Here is a 15,615-nt window from a genome sequence, read left to right as displayed (position 1 = left end):
GCTGAGGACTCTGAAACAGGGGCTTGGATTTTCTGGGTGAGATCAGCAGAGGTGAAGACAAACAAATGGACACTAGGAAATGAACACAGAGTCAATAAAATCTAGTCCATTTAACTGGACTCTGGCAGTCTGGTGACTTCACTAAACGAATCCTATGGTCAGTTTGCTGGCCGTTCAACTGCTTTCCCATCCACAGTCTTCTTCCCGCTACCTACCGACCAACTCACCCAGACTCCACCTTCTAAATCTACTCTTTGGGGGCTACTTTTTTTTTTATGGTGGTTTAAATTTATTTTTGAGACACACACACACACACACACACACACACACACACACACACAGAATCTGAAGCAGGCTCCAGGCTCTGAGCTGTCAGCACAGAGCCTGATGCGGGGCTCAAACCCACGAACCACGAGATCATGACCCGAGCCGAAGTCACATGCTCAACTGACTGAGCCACCCAGATGCAAAGGGGGCTATCTGTATGCAAATACAAGTATTCGTTTGAAAGACTTATGGGAAAGGTGTGACGTTAGTGTGTTTATTTTTTATTTTATTTGTTTATTTTCAAGTTAGTTAACGTACAGTGTAGTCTTGGCTTCAAGAGTAATGCCCGTCACCCACTTAACCCACCTCCCCTCCAACAACCCCAAAATAAGTATGTATACACGTACAGAGAGTAACCATCAGTGGACTGGCGCTGCATCGTGTGAAGCAGGACAGAAGTCACAGCTGTGACCTACCTTGCGGATGGATACCAGGCCTACCAACACAGAGGGCATGTCATGCACACTGTTTGGCCAGTGCCCACGCAGAACTCATTAGCACATACAGAAGACTGTTCCACCCCCTGGGCTAGAGGATGACTCAAAGTCAATAACCACAGGGGGGAATCTAACATGCGAAGCAGATGCAAGCCTTTTTTTTTTAACTTATAAATAGGATCAAAAGGCTCCTACCTCTGTTACAAACTTATTAGAGGACACTAAACCTGTTCTAGGATCCTTAAGTCTAGTAGTGAATCAGGAATAATGATCCGTCAGGAAAAATGGAAAAAGCCATTATTCCTGTAACTAAAGCAATGTTCCGTGTCCCTCTGGGGGCGGGACAGTCCACTGGAGCACATCATGGACGACTACTGCTCTTCATTGAGTTTATCTTTGGAAATCTGTTCCAATATTTGGTTTGGACTCTTCTTGTATATAAAAAGAATCAATGTCATGGTTTAATATGCCTTCTCCTACTAATGGAATTAGCTTACGCCAAAAGACGCACACGTCCAAAGTCTGTAGCGACGTCCCAAGACTAAATCTCTGAAGTAATTCTGAAAAAGGGTGAGGGAATGATTTATGTGATGTGGAGCAGAAGGTAGAAAATTAAGGGGAAAGAAGACCCAGAGGTTAATCTGCAGCCACAGAAGCCTGTATCACGGCATACACATTGAAGTGGAACACAATCTACTTCTGTCTTCTATCAAAGTGGGACTGACTTTATTTCATGCCTTCGAGATGACAGCACTCAAGTGCAGCCCGAGTCCTAGGGCCTCCGTCACAGTCAGTCAGGGCAGAGCCTACAGCATGAGCAAGCCTATAGCAGACCCCGGCTCCCTCTCCCGAGCTGCTCGAGAGCCTGAGAAGTGGGCACCATTTGTCCTCCATTTGCCAACAGTGTTTGATTTAAAAAGTGCTAACGGGGCACCCGGCTGGCTCAGTCGGCTGAGTGTCCAACTCTTGGTTTCAGCTCAGCTCATGGTCTCACAGTTCGTGAGTTCAGGCCCCGTGTCGGGCTCTGCACTGCAGAGCCTGCCTGGGATCCCTTCTCTCCCTCTCTCTCCCTGCACCTCCCCCGCGTGCAAGCACACTCTCTCTCTCAAAATAAAAACAAATAAACTTTTTAAAAAAGTGCTAAGATAAGATTCTAGTTTTCAAAAAGCTCTATGTATAAAGGACCATTTCCCAAGACACTATCCCTTAGAAATGACATGATAGATAGCTTTCTTTTAGAGCAAAATGGTGAGTGCATAAGGAATAGATGATATCGTCTGGAGAAGATGCTCCCACTGCCAATCACTCAGCTGACCTCTGTGAGTGGAACCCGGTCCTCAGGATCCAAGAGGATTTGCTCATGTTTATTATTCTACTCCCAGGCAGACAAGAGTGTTCATCAACGGTTACCTCCTTGCTGAGGGCAAAGGTCTGGTGAGCGCAGACAGCTGAACGGAGAACAACAGCGCTCTCACGGTGCAGTGAGAGGGTAGAGAGGCAACAGGATTATCAGGGCTGAGGGAGGGGTGAGGCAACGAGAGAAATTCCCTATGATGTTTATACCATATAAAAATGTGTATGTGACGGAACAAGACGTCGGGGCTGGGGGGCTCGTGCTGAGTACTGTCCTTCCTTGCGTTAATGCTGAGTGCTGGCCTCCCTCGCAGGCCGTGTGCTGGAATAGAAAGGGCAGAATTCCAGCCCAGTCTCACCCGCCATGAGGCTAAATGACCCTGAGCAGTTTCTCCACCTGTAAAATAGGGATGATACCTACCCACCGGGGCTGCTGTGAAGATGAAAAAGACAACGGGTACGAAGTGCCTCATCAAATGCCTAACACATGAGGGCCATTCAACACATGTCAGCCTCTCACCTCCACACCCTCCCCTTCTCCACTTTCTCCCGGTCGCTGAGACCCACATTGGCTCTTCTTCCATCTGGTCAAAAATAACTTAGAAAACTTGACCTTGATATGTCCAACCTCCACTGACCTCCAGGAGCCACCCACATAAGTTCTCATGGTAACAAACCCAGAGGCTGAGTCAGCCTCTACAGCTCTCACTCTCCCCATCCAGAGGACAAGTTTTCTCTGAGGATTACACAACTTTGATGAAAAAAAAAAAAAAAAAAGTCACGGGAACAAGCAGTACAGAGAGAACATTTTACATGCTGTCTCAGTCATTAGAAAGTTGCTGTATCATAGTCTTCCACATTGCAGGGGACGCTGCAGAGACTTAACAAAGGTTTTTGAGCCAAATGTGGGTTCTCATTAAAGCTATACTGGACACAAGCCTTTCTCTAATAAAACCGAACATCACCACTTATCAGGAAACCAGGTCCTATGGGAAAAAGAAAAATAGAAGGGCACTACCAATGGTCATGTGGGGATCTAGGGGTGGGACAGGAAAAAAAAAAAGAGCCTTAATAAGGTAAACTAGACAGAGCAGATCAATAAAAACCCCTCTCCTTTCCCTTGCACTTGAGTTGAGTTTTTTTTTTTAAGTTTATTTATTTATTTTGAGTGAGAGAGAGAGTATGTGTGTGTTCTCGAGCCAGCGTGCATGTGAGCTGGGGAGGGGCAGTGAGAGAGGGAGAGAGAGAATCCCAAGCAGGCTCTGTGCTGTCAGATGTGGGGCTCCATCTCATGAACTGTGAGATCGTGACCTGAGCCAAAATCAAGAGCCCTACGCTTAACTGCCTGAGCCACCCAGGCGCCCCTCAACTGGGCTTTTTTTTAATGCCTGTTTATTTTCAGAGAGAGAGGGGGGAGGGGAGGGGCAGAGAGAGAGGCAGAGAGAGAATCCCAAGCAGACTCTGCATTGTCAGTACAAAGCCCGATGCAGGGCTCGAACCCGCAAACCATGAGATCATGACCTGAGCCAAAACTGAACGGGACACTTCCTTGACTGAGCCACCCAGGCGTCCCCACTTGGGTTTTTTTAAATACAGTTCTGTGCTGTGAATTAGAGAATAGGGGTGTATGTCTTCTCTTGTCTTAGATAAAAACACCAGGCAGAAATGGGTATCATTAGAATGGGAAACATTGGAGATGGGGCAAAAACAGGGTTTTATAACCAAGCTGAATTTTTTAAACTACCTTATTTTATTTTCTTGTACAAACTGTGTACATGTTTACATTTATATTTGTGGGCAATTGCCAGGAATTGACAAGCTGACCCGAGTCCTTCACAGTCTCAAGAAGAGATCATTTGTTAATATTTCTATCGGACTTAACAGTGCTCAAAGTGCTGTCTCACATGTTATTAGAACCTACTAGTAAGGTATTAATATCCCTACTTTTAAAATGGAATTATAATTAACATACAGTTAATTATACAGTTAACATACAGGTGCACAACATGACGATTTAGCGATTCTGTGCATTACTCCGTGCTCATCATGGTAAGCGCAGTCACCATCTGTCACCAAACAACATTATTACAATATTTATTGTCAATTGTCACTTACAATATTATTGACTACATCCCCGTACTTCTCATCTCCATGACTTACTTATTTTATAACTGGAAGTTTGTACCTCTTAGTCCCCTTTATCTATTTCATCCATCCCCACTCCACCCACCTCCCCTCTGGCAACCACCAGTTTGTTCTCTGTATTAATATCCCTACTTTTATTTAACAGATGAGGACACTGAGGCTAAGGGAAATTGAGTGGTTTTCCCCCCAGGTCTGACAGGTAGTGAGAAAAGAGTCAGCGGGCTCAAACGCAGATCTCCTGATGGCAAAATTCTCCTCCCACACCAGGCTGCCTCTCATTTATTTTCCCCACCACAAAGAACGGCAGTTCTTACCTTCCAACTCTTCTTTCTCATAGTGAATGTTAAGAATTGTACTGGTCCCACCCTGATCCACCACGGCTTCTTCATCTGGTCTCTGTTGAAATATAAATAAGTAGCCATAGTAATAAGCATACGTTCATTCAGACATCCACTGAAGTACCACATGTATGCCAGACCCTTTTTGCAACCCTTGGGGGAGAAAACACAATGGTTTACATACGTTTTTCATTTGAACCTCACAATAACTTTGAGATGCAAAAATGACAGCCATTCTCGGGGGTGCCCGGGCGGCTCAGTCGATTAAGTAACCGACTTCAGCTCAGGTCATGATCTCACAGTTTGTGAGTTCGAGCCCCACGTCGGGCTCTGTGCTGACAGCTCAGAGCCTGGAGCCTGCTTCAGATTCTGTGTCTCCCTCTCTCTCTGCCCCTCCTCCGCTCTTGCTCTGTCTCTCTCAAAAATAAATAGTTAAAAAAAATTTTTTTAATGACAGCCATTCTCTTTCTCATTTTATAAATGAACAGCCCGAGACTTAGAGAGGATTAAGTAATTATTGCCCAAGGGCACAAATGTGGTAAAAGGCAGAGGTGGGATGAACTCTGGTCTTGTGACTGCAGATATCACGCCTTTTCTACCTCCCCACAAGTGCAAGTGCATAGCATGTCTGCATTTTGCAAGCGGGGTCAACCACATTTTTTTTTTTTTTTTTTTTAGTGTCGACTGATCTCCTTGATCTCTCTTCAGTATTTGAGCCTGTTATCCTTGAAATTCTCCATCCTGCTCCTTTGATCAAGTCTCCCCTGTCTCATTCTAAGGCTCGTCTTCTTCCTCTAACCATAATTCCCAAGCAAGAGCGCTCTACCTTTGGTTTCCCTCACTTGAGTCTTCCAATTTCAACTACAGCCTGAGACTGTTGACTCAGTATTTGACAAACCATTGGGATGTTGACCACAAGACCCACGTTGTCTAAAACCAAACTGATCTTCTTTCCAAAACAAGCACCCTGTGCTCATTTACTTACACTTACCCATGGCAGGACTGTTTCTTAGTCCACATTTGAAATTTCAAATGCATTTATTTATCCATTCCACGTGTATTAAGTGCCTATTATATGCCTTCAGGAAGATAGCTTCCTTTTCTTATCAGGTCCTCCTGTGCAATTGCTCTCAAATCTACTCTCATCTCTCATCTACTCTATGCCATACTCCCGTGCCCTTTCAGTCATACTGGACATGTTTTCAGTTCTGGAACCAGACTCACTTTCTTCCTTGAGTGTTGCTCCCTCGGTCTAGAACTATCATCCTCTCCCTGCTAGCCCCACCTCCTACCACCAGCGGCCAATACTTACTCATCATCCCACAGATCTCAGCCTCAATGCACTTCCTTGGAAGGCTTCCCTCATCTGAACTAAGTGAGGTCCTCCCATTTATAAGCCCTTATTGCACACTGCGCTTCTCTGTAATGACATGTCTCTGCTCCTTGAGGGAGGAACCCTGTCTGCCTTCCTCACCACTGTTCCTCCAACACCCTACACAGACTTTTCACAGAGTAGGTGCTCAATAATTCTTTGTTAAAATCATGACTATAATGGCACCTACCTTATCAAGACCCTGAACTATTTTTTTTTTAATCTTAACTGATTTTCCTGTCAGTCTATTTCTCTGATCAAACCTGCAGCTCCAGCCAAGTTCACTGATCCCATGGGCATTCTGCATGTTCCCACTTTCACCCCTTTGCTCACATGTCCTGCATCTAACGTTCCCCCACCCCACCCCCAACTTTCCATCAAATCCTTATCATCTTCCAGATCCTACTCAAATTTCCAGCTTACTGTTCTAACACTTTTTCAAGTTATCATCTATGTCCTCAAACGAGGCAACTCTGAATATAAAGCAATCCATTTCCCTGATAAGATTCAAAAAAGTTCTTGAGGACAACTTGAATAGACTAACTTCTAGGGAAGTAGATGAAAGTCAAATGTCTACATATATATGTATTTTTTTTGCTGCCCCCCACCCCACCCACCCCACCCTGCCTGCGCCTCATAGGATTCTCTCTTTCCCTTTCTCTCAGCCTCTCACTCACTTGTACCCTCTGTCTCTCAAAAATAAATAAACTTAAAAAAAAGAGAGAGAGAGAGAGTCTGGGTTTTTTGTTTATTCATTTGTTTCTTAAATTCCACAGATGAGTGAGATTATATGGTATTCTTTTCTCTGACTGATGTATTTCACTCAGCACTATACTTCCTAGATCTATCCACGTTGTTGCAAACAGCAAGATTTCATTCTTTTTTATGACTACGTAATATTCCAGTGTGTGTGTGTGTGTGTGTGTACACCATGTCTTCTTTATCCATTCATCTATCGATGGACACTTGGATTGCTTCCAATACTTATAGTGTTTTACTTATGAATTTAGTTTATAGACATTTAAAATTTCATATTATTACTATCATGGAATAATCTCCAAGATATAATATTAAGTTTAAAAAGCAACGTAGAGAAAACTGTTTGCTGTTTGCTAACTTTTATCAGAGAAAGGTTGTTGGGATGGCTCAGTCAGTGGAGCATGAGATTCTTGATCTCAGGGTTGTGAGTTCAAACCCCACATTGGGCATAGAGCTTACTTAAAAAAAATTACATATAAAAAAGAAAGGGTGTTAGAACATAAGCATATGCTTATACTTAAAAACCTATAAAGGAAGAATAAGTCATGAAAAAAATTTTAGGAAATAAATTCCTGTTGTTTATTTATTTATTCTTTTTTTATTTTTTGAGAGAGAGAGAGCATGAGTGAGCAAGGGGCAGAGAGAGAGGGAGAGAGAGAGAATCCAATGAGGGGCAGAGAAAGGAAAAAGAGAGAGAATCCTGAAGTGGGGCACAAGCTCATCTGATGTGGGGCTTGAACTCACGAACCCATGAGACCATAACCTGAGCTGAAGTTGGATGCTTAACCAACTGAACCACCCAGCTGCCCCACCATGAAAAAAAATTTTAAAGAGTTACCCATAGAGGAGTGAGGGAATAGGTTAGAGGAGAAAAGGACAGAAAATTAGACTTCTTTGAAAATACCTTATTTTGTAAATATCTTAACATAATTTTATTTTATTTTTTTAATATTTACTTTTTGGGAGCGTGCACATGGGGGAGGGGCAGAGAGAGGGGGACAGAAGATCCCAAGCAGGCTCTGCACTGCTGACAGCAGCAAGCCAGATGCAGGGCTTGAACTCACCAACCATGAGATCATGACCTAAGCCAAAGTCCGACACTCAACCGACTGAGCCACCCAGGTGCCCCAATATCTTACATAATTTTAAAACAACTAAAAATTTTAAAAGCAATTCCCAGAAATGAAAAATCAAATGAAAGCAAATGCCAAATTGATGGCATAACTATTCCAAGAGATATCATTCCAAGTAACTGTAAAATATAATAAGCTGCCTGAACATCCTCAGTGGTATATACCCTAAGACAAAAAGAGTTTAAGAATATCTTAAACTACAATTTAGTTATCTGTTGGTGGGAGTGTTGGTGCTATCACTCTGACGCTGTTGTGCATTGTGAGATAAACATATTCGTGATCATGTCAACTTGTTCTGTCACTCTCAATGTCATTGAGAATTGGCATTCTCAGCAGGGGTAAAAGGAAATACAGTCCTAGGACAGAAGTTAAGTAAAAACCATTCGGTCCTGATTTTGAATTGGATGGGTCAACAAGAATATAGAATACATTTTTACCTTTAAATGTTTTTAAATTTATAAATTTATAAATTTTTAAATTTATAAATTTACATTTTCTAGCTCCGTCCACTCAAAAGCCCTAGAAAAAATGATCAGCCAGTAGCAATGAGTATCCTTAGCACCCAGACTGTGGTCTCTTAAAATACCATTGTCTACTAAAAGGCACTCACAGACCACTAGGGAGTCAACTTAAAGAGATCCCTTGCCTTTTAGGATAATTTGAGCATCAGTAAGAGTAGTAACTGCAACAGATTGAATAGATCAGATATGTTAAAATCTATGAGTTCACACTGTCACTTTAAAAATTAATTGGTGGGGCGCCTGGGTGGCTCAGTCGGTTGAGCGTCAGACTTTGGCTCAGGTCATGATCTCGCAGTCCGTGGGTTCGAGCCCTGCGTCAGGCTGTGTGCTGACAGCACAGAGCCTGGAGCCTGCTTCAGATTCTGTGTCTCCCTCTCTCTCTGACCGTTCCCCGCTCATGCTCTGTCTCTCTCTGTCTCAAAAATGGATAAACGTTAAAAAATACATAAAAAATAAAAATTAATTGGTCACCATTGGAGAAGAATGCTAACAAACCAACCCATTATTTTCGAAACTGTTAAAAATGTATCCTAGCTTTCCTATATAAATTGTGCCATAGAGTAGTACCATAGAAGAGATGAGAGAAGTTTCCTATTATAGAAAAGAATAAATGAAAAAGGAATGTTAGAATTAGGACATCACCATTTCACAATCCCTAATGGATTGCATTGATTTTCAACAGCCACTAACATCACAAGGAGAGACAACCAGATATTATATGCCTCCTAATGGGAGACTATATCACCACCCATTAGGTAATCTTAACAAATAAATTGTCCCTGAATCTGATCAAGCCTCTAAATCGAAATACCAATTTACTGAAAATACAGTGAAACAGAGTTCCACGGAAAAACACCAGCATGAGAATACAATCAGCAAAATTATAAAGCTATAGAACAAATCCTCTCCCTCCTCCTACCCCTTTTTTAAAACAAACAATTGCAAGAAGAGAAAGACAGAGACAGAGAAAGAAAGTAAACCAGTAGTTTAAAAGAGATTGGTTTAAAAACCAATCTCAATGTGCAGACTTTATTTAAATCCTGATTCAAACAAACAAATAATTTTTTAGCTATTTTTTAAATGATTTTTTGAGACAATTGCCAATTTGAATATTGATGAGATCTTTTATGATAGTAAAGAAATTGCTATTTTTTTCTTTAGGTGATACTATGTTTATTTTTTAAAGAATTTTTATCTTTTTTTATGGAAGTGTTGAATTGCTATATTGTACACCTGAAACTATACGGAAATTAAAATAATTTTAAAAATTTAATTGAAAAAATAACTCTTATCTTTGAGTGATACATAAATATTTACCAGTAAAACTGAAAGATTACAGATATGTAAAATAATATATTAACTTAGAAATATTAATTTTTCACATTTTATAATTAGTTAAAATTATTTAAAAAAAACCTTCTAATACATCTTTAACATCAATGTCTTCCCCACCACCATAGGCACTTTGGGTCAATTTTCCAAGGCTTGTCAGTTTCACTTCTATCTAAGCTCTAAAAACTCTCATGTAAAGATCTTTCTAAGGAATAACTTCTAGGAATAACTTTTATTTTAGATTTGTCCTTTGTTTATCTAGCTCACCTTTTAGATCATGGATTTCTTGATGGTACTAGCCACAATTTGCCATCTTTATATTCTTAGAGCCCAATACAATAGCTTACCACTGTAAGTAGTTTGCACGCTTGTAAGTTCCAGAAGTGGGGGTGCTGTCCCTATGTCCACCACTATGTACCTAGAAGCTAGTATAATGTCCGGTACGTGGTAAGTATCTAAAAATTGTGATGAGGGGCGCCTGGGTGGCTCAGTCGGTTGAGCGGCCAACTTCGGCTCAGGTCGTGATCTCGCGGTGCGTGAGTTCAAGCCCCGCGTGGGGCTCTGTGCTGACAGCTCAGAGCCTGAAGCCTGTTTCAGATTCTGTGTCTCCCTCTCTCTGACCCTCCCCCGTTCATGCTCTGTCTCTCTCTGTCTCAAAAATAAATAAACATTAAAAAAATATATAAATAAATAAATAAAATAAAAATTGTGATGAATAAATACTAGTTTTCTGAACTCTTTATCATATGATCATATATTTTCTCATAAAACTTCATATATATGAATAATTTTTCGTATTGGCTTCCCCGCAGGTTTGTAATATCCAAAGGACAGGGACCAATTGGTTACAATGCTTAGCACTGTCCACAGATACCTGGCATTACATAGAACACAGCAGGAATCTAGAGGAAGGAGGGGAGGGTGGCATAATTGATTTTATGACTCTAAGAACTATAAAAGCAAAATATGGAGAGCAAGGTCAATCACCTGAAATATTCAGGTTGAAAAATCGACTTGTTTCCGTAATTTAGATTGGTTAACCACAGCCTACATTCACTGAATAATTGTTCATCCACTTTCTTTGTCTTGCCAAAGAAAACAGAGCCACTGTCAAACACCATTAGCCAAAGCATTTGAAATGTCAGGCTTGAATGTGAATGTGTGGACCTCATTTGGATCCTGGTTCAAGTAAACCAACTATTTAAAAAATTAAAAGGCACTCCTAAATTAATTTTTTTTATCTTTTGTTTTTCAATGTTTATTTATTTTTGAGAGACAGAGAGAGACAGAGATAGAGTGTGGGGCGGTGGGGGAGGGACAGAGAGAGAGGGAGACACAGAATCAGAAGCAGGCTCCAGGCTCTGAGCTGTCAGCACAGAGCCCAACACAGGGCTCGAACCCACGAACCGCAAGATCATGCCTGAGCCGAAGTCAGATGCTTAACTGACCGAGCCACCCAGGCACCCCTGGCACTCATAAATTTAAACAACTACATGGACATTTGATTGTATTAAGGAGTTAACTGTTAGTTAAAAAAAATAATAACAATATTGTGACATGGTAGTGATATCATAAAAAGAAAGTCCTTAATCTTTAGTGATACATACTAAAGGTTTTTTTTAAGCTTATTTATTTTGAGAGAGAGAGCAAACATGGGAGGGGCAGAGAGAGAGGGAGAGAGAGAATCCCAAGCAGGCTCCATGCTGTCAGCACAGAGCCTGTTGCAGGGCTCTATCCCATGAACCATGAGATCATGACCTGAGTCGAAACCAAGAGTCAGACACTTACCCGACTGAGCCACCCACGCGCCCCATACTGAAGTTTTTACTGATGAAATAATATGATGTCTGGGATTTGGAGAGTGTGTGGGGATATAATGAAACAACATAGGTGAGTGTTCATTGCTGAAGCCAGGTCATGGGTACATAGCAAGTCACTTTTACAAGTCTTTCTACTTCGTTGTCTGCTCGAAATGTTCCATAAATTTCAAGTACTGTGTATACAAAGTTTGTTTAAAATCATAAAAAAAAGTAAAGAATATCAAGTCTCATTGGTCTGTGCTTGTTACAGATTCCTCACCAGTTGGCTATTATGTCCTCTGATACCACCATTATTTGTGGCAGAGAGGATTTCTTATCCATAGATTTCCAGGGTTCCCATGAATGAACTTTAGAGGATTATGTGTGAGTGTACATTTTTCTTAAGAGGGTCCATAACGTTCACCAGATTCTCAGGGAAGCTTGTGACTCAGAAAAGATTAAAATCATGAGAACCACGTTATATAAGTGTGGGAGAAAAAGGAAAGAAGGGAGGAGGGAAAGGAGAGTGAACTAGAGAAAAGGCAATGTTTCTAAGTCTCCTCTTTTCTGTCCTTCCTCCTAGCTCACTGACAATGACCCACTATGTAAATGTGAATTGATTTGGGTGCCTACCTCAAGCACTAGATAAGATAAAAAGAACTAAGGGGGTTAAATACACATTAAAACATTGAAATTTCAAGGCACATCTTGTTATGAGTCTTGAAAAATGAATGAACCATACCTGAGTAACAGACCAGATTCTTACTTACAGTTAATGGACAAATTAAAAGGCAGGGTCAGGGCTGAGTCTTACATAATGGCTCCAGCTCCTGGAAGCAGCCTCGGAGGCTGCAGGGGAAGGGGAAGGTGGCAGGCAGTGGAGTCCATTTGGAGCCCTCTCCCTGACTCGTGCCCCCTGCAGCGCCACTCCGGACCTGTGGGGTGGTGGACCTGCCCAACTCAACTGCCCCTCCATGCCTGCAGTCAGTCTCAGACTTTTCACTTCCAGAGACCCCTGTCATCTTTTTTCCTAAAGATCCGATGTTTTCAGACATGGTGTATGACATCCTTCCACCCTTCCACCCTCCCATCCTTACCCCCAACAAAAAAGAGTCAAGCAATTATTGAGTTCTGACACATTTAACCATTTTTAAAACAGCAAATACAGAAGTGACTTCCAGGGTTTCTGATCAGCAAATTGAGTTGACACAGGGAGTATCAGGAACAAATATTTATTGAGCACTTCCTATACGCCTAGCATTGTGCCTTACATATGTATATTGCCCCACTTCATCCTCACAACACTCTTAAAATCAAGGCTAAGTAAGATCACACAAGAGGTAAGTGGGATAGGAGGAACTCAAACTCAAGCCTCTCTGTATTCTTACAATTACCATTACACGCTATTATTGCCAAAAGCAAAGAACCCGGTCATTTCAGAGAGCTCAAGACACCCAATCATGCATTCATGTCCACAGTTCAAGATCTACATTATTGCCACCTTAAACCCATAGTGTGCCAGAACCTTGTACTTCAAACTTGTACTTTGCCCTTTTACTGACCAGACTTCCAAGAGTTCTCCATCTCATTTCCTTTCTCTTCAGCCAGCAAAGTCTCTGAATTCTGGTCCCTTAGACACCCTGTCAGTGAATCTGGCCCACAGATGCCCATGAATTTGACTTCCTCGCTGAATTCAGACTGCTATAGCGAGGGGGGAAAAAAAAAAAAGGTTCCGCAAGGACTCGTGCAGCTGTTCCGGACCTCCTCTCAGTGGCCATGAGCTCCTAAATACCCATGAGCTTCCTATTCTGACTATTCAGCAACCTGCTAGGGCCTCAAATTCCAAAGTAGCTATGGTTTCTAAGTGATTCTTTTATTGAGCCCCACCTAGAGTAACTCCTGTTCTGTATTAAGATTGCTAGTTAGTACATTGTGGTAGGCAGAATAATGGCCCCCCAGTTAAGGTTACTGACGGAAGTAATGTTGCTAATCAGATGAACTTAAAATAAGGAGATTATCCTGGATTATCTGGTGGGCTCTATGCAATCACAAGAATCCCTAAAGAGTTGGGGGGGGGGGGACTGGCAGCAGAAGACTTGAGTCAGAGAAAGAGATGTGATACCAAAAGTAGGGTTTGAGACACCCTATGCTGGCGGCTTGGAGTTGAGGAAAGGAACGAGAAGCCAAGGAAACAAGGTAGCTTTAAAAGCTGAAGAAATCAAGGAAACAGATTCTTCCTCAGAGCCTCTAGAAAGAAACACAGCCTTGCCAACACTTCGATTTTAGCCCAGTGAGAGCTGCATTGGACTTGTGAAGTAGAGAACTGAAAGATAATCAATTTGTGTTGTTTTAAGCCACTAAATTTGTGGTAATTTGCTATGGCAGCAATAGAAACTAATACACACATTAGGGTTCCCTAACTACCAAGACCAGAGTAAACTTATTACTTACTATCTTATAGGGAACAACCAACCTCCCCATTATCTAAGATTTGTTGCCGTAACCTGGCAGCAGATCCAGAATAAACACGGTTGCTTTCTGTGTCCTAATGATTACTAACTACTAGGGCAGTCTTGACTGAGAGCCCCGGCTACCCTGCCAAGGCAAACTATGAGCTAAGGCAATTATCCACAAATTTTGAAGGAAGTAAATTTGCAGCCTGCATTGTCCCCCACACTACCTCAGTTCTCTGTTTGTCAGGACCGCCCACCCCTCCCCTACCGAAGCTCCCCAGCAGAGCTGGGAAAGCCAGGTACAGAGAATGTTCGGTTTTCCCCACTCCCTCATAGGAAAGGAACACCTCCCGGCTGTCGGGAGGGGGCGGGGCCATATGGATTTGTACACTCTGATGTAGTGAGAGGCGAAACCGCTATGGCTGATATTTTTATTCAACAACATTCAGCTGGTGTTGACTGGGCTCCGACACGTGCCAGCCATTGGGCACTAGCATTCCGTCTCTGTCACGAACTCTTGGCTTAGAGGAGTTTTTTCAGGTCTACCATAAGGTACGGAATGTGACTGTCTTCTCATCGGCCACCCTTCCCAATCATCACCCATTTCCCAGGGCTCACTATTCTGAAGATTTCTGCAAAGCTTTCCATTCTGAGCAGGCCTGATTCACATAAAAACCTTGGTGAATATCCAAACTCACTTGCTCCCCGCTCCGTCGCTGACACCGTCCCTGAACCTCCCTGCAGTTCCCAGAACCACGTGGCTGGAGTGCTGATGGTTCCAACCACTCCGGCCTTCTCCTCCAGTACTCCTTTCTGCTCAGTTCTGAAAGTGCTGATCAGGAGGACTCACAAGATACAAGATGTCCTCAGTTCCAGTCCAAACGAGGGGCTCTCCCTAGAGCTTTCTGCTCTTTTTTTTTTTTAACGTTTATTTATTATTGAGAGACAGACAGATATAGAGCATGAGCACGGGAGGCACAGAGAGAGGAGGAGACACAGAATCTGAAGCAAGCTCCGGGCTCAGAGCTGTCAGCACAGAGCCCGACGCGGGGCTCGAACTCACAAACTGTGAGACCATGACCTGAGCTGAAGTCAGACGCTCAACTGACTGAGCCACTCAGGCGCCCCTGCCCTTCTTCCTCCCTTACTACCTCACCCCTTTAAGAGTTCACTGACTCCTAAAATTTCGATAACCACCTCCAGAGATCCCATCAAAATTCAGAAAGGCAGGCCTTCATTAACTCATCCTAAATTACAGCCTCCTAGCTGGCCTCCCTCAGTGCAGTCTCTTCCCACTCCAATGTAACCTTTGTATACCTTGCCACATATATCTTCCCAAACAGTTATTAAGCGCTCGCTGCAAGCCAGACATTGGTGTAGGTGTCAAAGACCAAGCTACAGTAATGCAGAGTGATTAAAGGCACATACTTTGGAGACAGTAATAGCCCTTGGTGGGTGCTGTGAGCAGAGAACACTGAGTGATGAATTCTGAGAGTGATAAAGAGCCAGACCCTGAAAGCTAAATGGGATATTCTAGGTGAAGAGGAGGGGAAGGATTTCCCAGCTGGAACACCTGAGTAAAGGCACAGCCGCACACAAGGGACAGCTTTTGTGTAAGCAAGCATGGGCACCTGATGTTCTGTGCT

General features: G+C 42.6%; 1 protein-coding gene across 3 annotated transcripts in view; it reads right to left on the bottom strand.

Moving 5' to 3' along the window:
- SLC4A8 (solute carrier family 4 member 8) overlaps positions 1-15,615 on the bottom strand; it is a 79,133-nt gene that overhangs the window by 60,265 nt on the left and 3,253 nt on the right. For all 3 annotated transcript variants that reach the window (XM_042992322.1, XM_042992323.1, XM_042992324.1), the window contains exon 2: positions 4,577-4,658. In XM_042992322.1, the coding sequence (XP_042848256.1) occupies positions 4,577-4,658 (82 nt within the window). The remainder of the gene's footprint in view (positions 1-4,576; positions 4,659-15,615) is intronic.

Source organism: Panthera tigris, chromosome B4 (assembly GCF_018350195.1).
Source record: "Panthera tigris isolate Pti1 chromosome B4, P.tigris_Pti1_mat1.1, whole genome shotgun sequence".
NCBI classification, from domain to species: Eukaryota; Metazoa; Chordata; class Mammalia; order Carnivora; family Felidae; genus Panthera; species Panthera tigris.
Note: the sequence above shows the minus strand (reverse complement) of the source record. Positions and strands in the feature narration are given on the sequence as shown.